Source organism: Dendrobium catenatum, unplaced genomic scaffold (assembly GCF_001605985.2).
Source record: "Dendrobium catenatum unplaced genomic scaffold, ASM160598v2 fragScaff_scaffold_370, whole genome shotgun sequence".
NCBI classification, from domain to species: domain Eukaryota; kingdom Viridiplantae; phylum Streptophyta; class Magnoliopsida; order Asparagales; family Orchidaceae; genus Dendrobium; species Dendrobium catenatum.
This window is the reverse complement of record NW_021318832.1, coordinates 1219287-1230749: the sequence shown is the minus strand read 5'-3', so window position 1 is coordinate 1230749 and position 11463 is coordinate 1219287. Positions and strand designations below refer to the sequence as shown.

The 11463-nt window shown below is 37.8% G+C and overlaps 2 protein-coding genes across 2 annotated transcripts; one reads left to right on the top strand and one right to left on the bottom strand.

Annotated features, from left to right (window-relative positions):
• Positions 1 to 1728: 1728 nt before the first annotated feature.
• Positions 1729 to 8025, top strand: LOC110110264 (protein spotted leaf 11). Its single transcript, XM_020841690.2, has 3 exons — positions 1729 to 2494; positions 2673 to 2789; positions 3055 to 8025. The coding sequence occupies exons 1-3, from the start codon at positions 2207 to 2209 to the stop codon at positions 4297 to 4299; spliced, it is 1650 nt and encodes a 549-aa protein (XP_020697349.1). The 5' UTR covers positions 1729 to 2206; the 3' UTR covers positions 4300 to 8025.
• Positions 8026 to 8263: 238 nt separating this feature from the next.
• On the bottom strand, positions 8264 to 11381 carry LOC110110342 (origin of replication complex subunit 1). Its single transcript, XM_020841790.2, has 7 exons — positions 11267 to 11381; positions 10007 to 10985; positions 9514 to 9927; positions 9080 to 9392; positions 8875 to 8992; positions 8713 to 8782; positions 8264 to 8622 (listed from the first exon to the last, which is right to left on the bottom strand). Exons 2-5 carry the CDS (start codon positions 10840 to 10842, stop codon positions 8942 to 8944), a joined length of 1614 nt encoding a protein of 537 aa, XP_020697449.1. The 5' UTR covers positions 10843 to 10985; positions 11267 to 11381; the 3' UTR covers positions 8264 to 8622; positions 8713 to 8782; positions 8875 to 8941.
• Between the last annotated feature and the right edge of the window lie 82 nt (positions 11382 to 11463).

Genomic DNA, 11463 nt, shown 5'->3' with positions numbered 1-11463 from the left:
AAATTTTAATATTAAATATATCATTACTATATTTTATTCTTATCACTTATATTACACTATAAATTTTAATATTTTATTTCATGCACTTATATTTGTTTTATGGATGATAGGTATGTAATATTAAAATTTTAATTGTTAGATATATAAGAAATATAAAATAAAATGGTATGTATGTAAATCCCTCAATTTATATAGAATGCATTAAATAAAGAGGTTATTTAATCAGGATTCAAAGTTATAAAAAAAATGAAATTTGATGAGATCTCAATCTTTTAGTTGAAATTTGTCCGCATTAAAATTTCTTTAAAGTGCAGCGGAAACTCTCGAAAACAATTGCAAGTGATCGCAATTACGAGTTTTGAAACTGTGATTTATTAGATATCGATCTGAGTGGTCGACTAACAACTCATCATGGAGTTTGTTTGGTTCAAAATTATTGCTTCTAAAGTTGAATTTGTTAGTTTTTTTATTAATTGATACCTGCAACGTTAGTAATATCCTTATAAAAATATAACCGCATATTTCTTTATAAAATTATATTTATATGTTTTATTTCTATTGTATAAGTATTCAAATTTTATATAAATACCCTCAAAATTAATTATTTTTTTCAAAATAATTAAGAATGTAATTGTTTTTCATAGTATTTTTTGTTCAAAATTATTGCTTCTAAAGTTGAATTTGTTAGTTTTTTTATTAATTGATACCTGCAACGTTAGTAATATCCTTATAAAAATATAACCGCATATTTCTTTATAAAATTATATTTATATCTTTTATTTCTATTGTATAAGTATTCAAATTTTGTATAAATACCCTCAAAATTAATATTTTTTCAAAATAATTAAGAATGTAATTGTTTTTCATAGTATTTTTTGTTAAAATAAAAATTCATGAATAGAAATATCTTACAATCTTTATTTTTTTCTTATAAAATTTGGATTATAAGTTAATAAATTCAATACGTAATTTAAAATTTTAAATATGAGATATCAAGAATCGAAAATGATCTATGAGAACAACCTGGGTCAGATTACCTGATATAATATTTATTATTTTTCCCACCGAATCTTTGTAAGATGACTTAATTGGCTGGACTTCCACTTCAATTTTAAAAAAATCAAATTCAGTAAAACATTATTTATTTTTGTAAATTCTGGATTTGGACGCAGGGACATGTGCTCCCAGCGGGCCCACACCCGAGCAGGTTTACCGACTATGCACCCGGCGAATCTACCGGTTTCCGTAGCTGCCATCATGGCGGCGCTTCCCAGCTTGGCTCGGCTCAGCTCGGCTGAATTGGATTTACTTGCATAGCTCTCCGAATTATATTATTTACCTATCTTATACATAAATCTTATTATTTATATATTATAACACCCTGTAATCAGCTCACAAAATCATTGCCACACAGGTGGATTGGTGGGACCGACAAATATTGACTATGAAGAAAATATGAAAAGTCATATAAAAATGTTCTTAGGAAGAACATCCATAGAATAAATATGTGCACATAATAAAAAGATGAAGTATAGCATTTAATATGTGATCAATGACAATAGGGACTGAGAAAGTCACCATGCTAAAAGATTATTATGTGCGGAGTCCAGACGGAAAAAATTGTCCGGACATGTGAGTGTCCACACTGTATACAAATTTAAATATAGTGTGTATCAAACAATGTATACACTCACAGTCCATACATTCCTTTATTCGAACTCAGCACAGGATAATTTCTCCCATGCTTTGGAGGTGTATTCTTTATTCTTAAATAATCTTTTTGTGTTATATTAATAAATAGTAAAATGTAGATATTAAAAAATAAAAATGATATTTTTTGTGTTATATTTGTCTAGAATATAAAAGTAGATCTCATAAGAAACAAATATGCACGTGTATTAAAAAGTTCTCGAAATTATCCAAAAAATAATTACAAATTATGATTTTTTTTTTTCTGAAAGAAGAAAATCCCAAATATAATTATATTCTGATTTTGATTTTGTCTGCTTCCAACAACACGTAGCTAGTTCCGACGAATGAAGCTGGTCCCACTGATCCCTGCATTTAAATTCTAGCCAAACCGCCGACGTAAAAGCTTCGGGGGAACAGATTCGGCTCCTAGCGCTGGCGCTCTGCACTTCGTCTCGCCGTCCTATCAATAAATCAATTGACGAATTTGTGAGACCAGTCGCCGGCGGCGGAGAAAATGGGCGAAGATTACGCCGGAGTGCTGGAAACGGCGGCAATGCTGCGGCGAATGATCGAAGCAATTGAGAAAATTCCCTCCGCCTCCGACTTCTGCAACCCTTACAATAAGCAATTTTGCTGCCTCTCCAGGCAGATAAAGCTTTTCACCCCAATGCTGGATGAGCTATGGGACAGAAGTACTTCCATTCCCGATGAGGCCATCAAAACCCTTGTCCCTCTCGCAGGGGCGATCGCGGCCGCCGGGGAGCTGCTTCAGTTCGGGAATCAAGGGAGCAAGATTTATATGGTACGTCAGTTAAATCGAAATTAGGGCACTTGCTTAGAACACAAACTTTTTTGTTTTTGTTTTTTTGGAAAAATACGCATTTTTAAGGTTTATGAAACAAAGATGGATCTTTTTTCTGCTAATGTTTTAAATGGCACATATAATTCTGGATTTCACCTTCCATCTTGATTAATTGTAGGTGCTTGATAGGGACAGAACACTACAAAGGTTCAAAGACGTGAATATTCGCTTAGAGCATGCTTTGGATGTTATCTCCTTCAATAAACTCGGCATAACAGTTGAAGTTAGAGAACAGGTGAGAGCATTTGTTTCTCTGGGCTTCAAATTCGGGAAAATTATTGCGTGCAGCGTCCCGATTCGTTCGGAAACGGCAAATCCGGACGTGCCATATCACCCAGGACCCAGTGCATTCGGGTGATGTGGCGCATTCGGATTCGTCTCCGGACAGTCCGGACACCGCACGTAATAAACTCTCATTGTTTCATTTGAGTCTCTTTTGCAAAATCTATTAGGATACAAGATTATTGATATGGTTGAAATACTGTAACAATTTTTGGCAGGTGGATCTTGTGCATGGTCAGTTGAAAAGAGCAAAAGATCCTGTTGATGGCTCTGATATTGATCTGTACAATGACTTGTCATCCATTTACAAGAGCATCGATTCTAATACTGACCCAGTCATTCTTCGTAGAGTGGTAGAAAACTTACAGTTATCGAACATATCTAACCTCACACAAGAATCGGTAGCATTACATGAACTAGTTGTTCTCACTGGAGGTGCAGATCCTGAACAGAGTCTGGAAAGGATGTCTATGTTGCTAAAGAAAATGAAAGATTTTGTACTCACACAGAATCATGAAATGGAAAATCGACCAAATCCTATTATTCCTGTTTCAAAGTGGAGTTTTAGTACCCATCTGATCTTTAGGCTATCCTCCTGTAAACTCGAGGACCAATGCTCGGCTGCTGCGGAGCTCCGTCTTCTTGCTAAGAGGGGTTCTGCCTACCGGCGTTGCATTGCCGATGCCGGCGCCGTGCCGCTTTTAACGACTCTACTCTCTCAATCGGATCCGAACACACAGGAGCATGCAATTGCTGCTCTTCTAAACCTCTCTATTGTTGAAGATCATAAGGAACTCATAATTTCTTCAGGTGCTCTCCCCAAAATAGTTCATGTGCTCAAGAATGGCAGCATGGAAGCACGCCAGAATGCTGCAGCCACACTCTTCAGCCTCTCTTCTGTGGATGAAAACAAGGTCTTGATTGGCTGTGCATCCGGTGCAATTCCGGCCCTTGTTTCCCTTTTAAGTGAGGGCGGGGAACAGGGTAAGAGGGATGCAGCATCTGCATTATTCAACTTGTGCATATGCAAGAGAAACAAGAGCAAGGCAGTGAGAGCTGGGGTGGTTCCAACGCTAGTGAACCTCCTAATGGAACCAGGAGGGTTAATGAAAGATATGGCTCTTACAGTCCTTGCAAATGTATCTAGTCATCCTAAGGGAAAGGTGGCAATTCTCGCCGCAGTAACCGTATCTATGCTGGTGGAGCTTATCAGAAGCAAATCTTCTCGGAATAGCGAAAATGCAGCATCAATACTGCTTCATTTATGTGTCGGTGAGCAGCAACCAATTTGTTTAGCTGAGGCTCAGGAATGTGAGGCGATACCTGCATTGCAGGCTTTAGCCGTCATTGGGACTGATCGAGCGAAGAGGAAAGCTGTGCTACTGCTTGAATACATGAAAATATTTCGGGATCAGCAGATGCACGCTCTTTCTCAAACAAAGTTTCATGCCAATTCTTGTTGAGATTTCAGATTATTAAGTCAACCATTTGATTCTTCAAATTTAGTAGGGGAGAGTTTGAGCTCTGTTTGGATGGTAGGAATTTGAATGAAGTGAAATGAAGCAGTGGCTGCAAGACTGAAATCAATGGGCTGTGGACTCGAGATTCAGCTAGAAAATGGCTAAATTTTACTTGTTTTCTTCACCTTCATTCAATCCAAATGAAATAAGTTACAATGAGTATTGTTATTATTTTCCTTGCATTAGGATTTGTCTAGTGATTTAAGTGAAACCAGAGAACGGACTTTCCAGGAAGCTCTATGTATAATTTGTAACTGCGGCAGTGAATAAAGAACTTCTTTGTATTTCATTTTTGTTTTCTATTCCATCAAATCATATAATCTTTTTCTATAATTATACTTTTTAAGGCTCCCATTTTCTGATCAGATTCAAGGGAAGAAAATTCCATCAGGACCTGAAAATAATGACACTGTAAGACGCATGCAATGAAAAAGTGTATTCAATTTAAGAACATCTTTGCAGTAAAGCATATCGATCTGTTATTCTTCGTCTTACTATTATTATTATTATTGTGTATAGGTCTTACTTCTGCCTCCAAAAAGCAACCTCTTCGTAAAGCAGGAGATCAACTCTTTTAAAGATCTTCTTGCATTTAAGGGGTCTGATTTATGTTTTTTAATCCTAAATCAATAACTTCGTAAAGCCATGCATCGTACATCATGAAAACAGTTCGTTTGAATCATGAAGAGTTTTCACGGGGAAAGCCCATTCAAGGGAAGCTATAAATGATGATGAATGTTTGCATAATAATGCATCATGGAATTCACTTTTGATGCAGGATCAGAAATTACTAATGTAATTATTATATAAGAACCACTTTACTTTTTTCTCTTTTTCTTCTTTTAACTTTTTTTTGACTCAAAAGCGCCCTTTCAGGTGGTCTCTAAAGAATATAAACTAGATATATATTAAGGAGATTTGTAGATTGGAATATTCGGTGGCGCCCATCTCCTATAGAACAGATTCTTTATCTTTTCTTTTTTGGCTGTTTCTCTGCCAGGTAGATTGGATAATGGCCAATTTATAAAGCTAAAGCTAAAGCTGCATCTCTCTCTCTCTCTTTACAATAACTATTAAGCCTTAATGGCAGGAGAGATTATCGTGATAGTCTAAAGTAGATGTAAAAACACATATACGTTGTTACTGGAATATGAGTATACAGTGAACTAAAGAAATATTAGCATACAGTGATCTTTATGACAATATTTAGTATGTTTAATCTCCCTTCAGATTTGACTGTTTAAAATATAAGTGACTAGATCTATCACATAGATTTTTTTTTTTGGATTAAGAATGAATTTGATTACTAATATATCCTACCTAAAAAGTTTTATGAGAGTTGATGATCGAATGATTCATTCATTCTATTTATGTCTTGCACCAGTCTTAAGCGTGTCCCATCATAATTGAGAAAAATTCAAGATTAATGATTTCACATGATTTTACTATAAGAATAGTGTACATTTGTGACCAACAAAATAGTTGTGATAATAAATGGATATTCTTATGGATCAGGCGGTTCCTCACATGATCACATTTTTCATTGACAAAAAGGTAATTTGTGATATCTCATAATCGATTGCAACAATTGCTTTCACAGAATTTTTTTTCACCATAAAGAGTAAAGACCATAAAAGGGCCTAATAGCATAGCAGTCGAATATTGTAGCGATTGTTCAACAATCATACAACGATCACTAACTTAAAGGATGATCATGAAATATCGATCCCTGGTAGTTGCAACAAGGAATGATTACAAACAAACATATGCGGCAATTTTGATATTAGAACATCTTGCACAATAACATTCAATACATCAAGTCAGCAGGACATAATTCACAAAACAAATTATATGCATTAAGCACAAAATAATTGTCGACTTCCACGAGAGCCAAGACCTTCAGAAATTTTACTCAAATCCCACTCAAATCCTCACTGAAATCCCGCTTACCTGCTATTCAACGCCGTTTGCATCTCCTCCCATGAATCCCGTGAGATTGTCTCAATTATGTGTATGCTTTCACTATTAAGACAACGACGAGCGGAGCACTTGAATTCCCTCCAATCTTCAAGTACCTGTTCTCACACCCGTGAAATCCCTTCAACGTCCAATTGATCCACGCAACCCTCACCCGTGCCCGTGTTGTGCCCGATCTCGACCTCCAATGCCAACTTATTGCAGCCCCACATCCGACCGATCTAACACCACCAGCTCTCACATGAATCCTCCCCGCCTCCAGCCTCGTCTTCCACAAGCTGCAAACCAATGAGCTCCCCAAGCCAAACTGGCCAGACTTCACATTGACCTTAGTAAAATTTCTCACAAGCATACCCGATCCCACGATCCAGCCGACGCTGTCAACAACAGGCCGATCCACTCAACCTACTCGACCCTGTGCCAACCTGCCTACAGATTCGCAACCATATACTGTGACAAATCCTTACCATACTCATCCGATCGCTCATTTCGATTCGACGCCACCTACCACAACCTTCCATTCGACTCCCAACAGCAGGCAGAAGACCTCCAGCCGAACCCCTATCTTCCAATTCCCTTCCCACAACCGCCATCCACTCCATAGCAAGAGCCCACATTCCTTTGGTTCACTATGCCGAACTCCACTTCAACCCTCACTGTAGCCTGCTCTACCCATCTTTCTAACTCCCAACAGTAGCCAAAACACCTTTACCTCTCCACTGTATTCTTTCACAAATCTACCTCATAGCCTCAAATAACCAAAACCCAAATTAATCCCCTCCAAATCTCTTCAACCTTCATAACTAAAATCCCTTAGCTAAACAACTCTTCAAACAGCCCTTTGCTACTGACTAAAATCCTACATCCAACTTGCCTACAACAATCATTTTTCCCATCCCTCTCTATTAAAGAAGTAAAAAAAAAATAAAAAAATAAAAAAAAGAAAGAAAAATATTTGCACATTTTTCATTGCCTTCATCGTTGTCCCGACAACGCTATACTCATCATCACCTCATGAAGGTATAAATGATTTCTCAAACTTAAGATCCTCCAAAATCCCACTTTAGGTGCTCACGGCACACCGGAAAATCCCTTAAACATGCTTTTCTATAGCGTTGTGGGAGGAAACCTTATGTGACGCTCACGGCGAGACGAGTAGGCCATGAACACGCTTTTCCTAGCATGACGGGGACAATCCTAAGTGCACGTGTATGTGCCTCCATGCATGCGGTGAAAAAGTTTGCATTTCAAACAGGTACCTCTGAAGACCCATACACGCCTTTCTTTGACATGGTGAAATTGAAAATCACTGCTGTGGTATCGCTCGACGACCATACACATCTTTCTTGATGTGATCGGCATGCCAAAACTCTTAAAATTTCCTCAAAATGGGGGAGACGCCGGAAGACTGCTGAATTTTTCAATAAAACAGAGGATCTAACTTGAACAATGTGAACAGGAAACAGAACTTAAACTACTAAACATGGAACTGAAGATAAGTAAATGTTCAAAGTAAAAATGCACATAAATAGAAAATTGCAACGAGCTATTGAATGAATAAAGCACATGTGGCGAATGAAATTTTCGACATAATTCACCTTCAAGTGGAATACAAAATTGAAGAGGATGTGATGATATGAAACCTCTAGCGAACACCATGACTCACCATGATATGAAACTCCATGCATGCGGCAAAAAAGTGTGCATTTCAAACAGGTACCTTTGAAGACCCATACACGCCTTTCTTTGACATGGTGGAATTGAAAATCACGGCCGCGATATCGCTCGACGACCATACACATCTTTCTTGATGTGGTGGGCATGCTAAGACTCCCAAAATTTCCTCTAAATGGGGGAGACACCGGAAGGCTGCTAAATTTTTCAATAAAACAGAGGAACTGACTTGAACAATGTGAACAGGGAACAAAACTTAAACTACCAAACAGGGAACTAAAGATAAGTAAATGTTCAAAGTAAAAATACACATAAATAGAAAATTGCAACAAGCTATTGAATGAATAAAGGACATGTGGCGGATGAAATTTTCGACATAATTCACCTTCAAGTGAAATATAAAATTGAAGAGGATGTGCTGATATGAAACCTCCAGGGGACACCATGACTCACACATGAATGACACAAAACTTGTAATGTTATTGTTAGCCCACTTACAACTAACAATGTTTAACTTGGAAACAAATTAAGGCGTCAAATAAAGGAAACTGATATTATGTGGAGTTGATAACTCGCCAACAAAACATGTACGAGTTTGTAAAGGATGCTGCATGCCTATACACAAAAAAAGAAAAAAGGTTATAATGAAATAATCTGCTTGCAATCGCCTTCAAACTCACAAATAGGTATTAACTCACAAATCACCTTCAAACTTGTAGCACCATTAAAATTTGCTCGAGTGCATTCTGAAAGCATATACCTTTCCCCATCTAACCTATCATTTAAAACATAAGCTTCCTTGGATTAAAAGACATACAAAAGTAAAAAATAGGCAATATGATTGGTAAATAAAGGAATCATATTCACCATTTCAAGTTTCCAATCTTGCAGATAAACGTTACAAGAAACCAGTGCATGATGTTCACTCCCAAAACTATCTTCTATAAAGGTAACTCGATAGAGGGAAGTTTATACTTTTTGCAACCTGAAATTCCACTAGAAATCAATGCATGACAAAAAAAAAAGTGAGAAATGCATAATAAATTGAACGGTCAACTTGAAGACCACATACCCTTACAGCCATTTCTTCATCAATAGTACATCGGTATCTAGTAGAACCTTCTAAAGGGCAGCTACCACTTTTCCATATAAAATTGGCATTGCAGAGAGAAGACAATTGCAATAGAACATCAGATGTCAACCCAAAACTCTCACTTTCAATGGCAGTGCCATTTTCATACTGCTCTTCTTCAACCATACTCTCAGCAACTGACGTAATGCATTGAAAAATTGCTAGCAACCTCTCGAGTGGGAAGCTACCAGGTCCCTTCAATAGTATTTGTTCAGCCATGCTATCCTTCCGATCCATTGACATCTGTGAATTCCTATAAGAAAACAAGGAAAATGGAAAGAAGTTTGATAACATTAAAGCCGTGCGACCTTTTATATGGATTTTCCACAAGGTGCAAGACATGAATATGGATGTTAAAGTCATGCAGTCAATACTTATTTCGTTTCCGATTGATTAAACCTCCTGATGAGTCAAATAAAGATGCATCGAGAGTAGCAGGATTTCTTGAAGCAATAAATGCAGAGAGGAGCAGATACTTTGCTGACATGGACATATGAAAATCCAACTCATTAGATGTCTCCTTTCTATTTGACTTACTAATTCCCTTCTTTTGGTGATCTCCTTCCTGCTTAGTTTGATGTGAAGACCAGCTCGGAACCGTGAACAATTCATTAAGTGATACAGTCAGGTATGGCTGAAGGTTATCAAAAAGTTTTCTCTTCATAGCCTCATCTGGAACAACAAAACGATCAACTAAAGGTTTACAGTATTGCTGAAACAGAGGTTGAAATGCCACTGACAACTCGTCAACTCGTCTGGTGACTCTAAAGAATGGCTTAAGAACCACACTGCAAAAGAATCACACTATTACATGAGCAAAGAGAATTATAGAGTATTCAAATAAAGACTTCCATCAAACCACTATACCTTAGAAAAGATGAGTAGAGCTTTGGGTTAGGTTGATTCCTCATGAAAATACCATGTAGATCCTCCAATGTATAGTCAGGAAAGTAGATTGTTATCGGCTCAATTGAACCGGTACACAAATAATATGCATCAGGAGTAGAGCTACTTATATAAATTATGCCAACTTCGGGAATTTTTAACATCTCATGGATTCGCAAAAGCAGAGGGACAATGTTAGAATTCTTGTCCCATGAGCGAAGTAGCTCACAGTTATCAAATATCAAGTAAATCATTTCCCCTCTATCAACCTCCTCAGAGCCAGATTTTAGATTCCTTTCTTTAAGAGCATTTATCCCCTGAACCAAAGCAATTCTGAGTAAATCAATGAATTCTGATGGCTTTTCATAGCGCTTGGTTCCACTGTTTCCTTTGATGGGATTCCTCCCGTGTAGAAGCAATTGCCTCAGAATGGAATCAAAGAGTATTCGTGGGGAGTAGCATGTTCGACAACCAGCGTAAACAAAAGGGCGATTGAGATAACGAAAAATTTGAAGAATGGCGATGGTCTTGCCAGTTGATGGTCCTCCATAGATGAGGAGAGGGAACATGGGGGAGTTCAAGGAGCCCACTAGCCGCAGAATCTCAAGAATTTGTGGCTTTCTTCCAGGAAATGATGAGATTAGCGTTTCCAAACTGATGGGTTCTTCTGAGGTGTACAAGCAATGGATTAGTTCTTGGGATTGGGTCTGTGAAGAGAAAGGATATACATTCTGGGGCGACGGCTTGGAAGGCGATAACTGCGATGAAGATCTAGTTTTCCTTCCAGGCGATAGTGGGATTGCTTCATCTTTAGCCATCTCTTGCAAATCCTTAAACCAATTGGATCAAGAAAAATGAGACAACTTATAGTACAAATGCCTGTACAGTTTGAGAAGCGAATCTTCTGCTCGCAAAATTAGCCTCTGGTTTCTGAGTTCTCGATTGTTACGCTATCTACTAGCTGTCAGTAATCAACAAGGAAAGGTGGATTAGGGCTTCGACGAACAAAAACTAGGACACTAAGGGGCTGTTTGGTATCGGATTTACAGCGGGATTTAAGTCAGATTTACGCTAAATCCAGCCAAACAGTTTTTGTGCGAGCGTTAAATCCCAGGATTCAGTAAATCCCGGATTTACGGATTTACAGCTTAAATCCGGGATTTAGTAAATCGGAGGGGTAGCCGGATTTAGTAAATCCGAGCAGGATTTATCCGAAGAAGCGCGCGAAAGGGAGAAAGTTACCTTCACAGCCAGCGAGCTCCCGTTCTTGCTTCCGATCAAAATGTCGTAACTTCCGATCCGGGATGAAGTCGTCGCAGGAACGAAGTCGAACAGCCACGAAGGAGCCCGACCATGCATAAGATGTTATGCATCTGACAGAGATATAGACATCAGATAGCTTCTTGTTACATATATATAGTTATTATATTGCTGCTCAA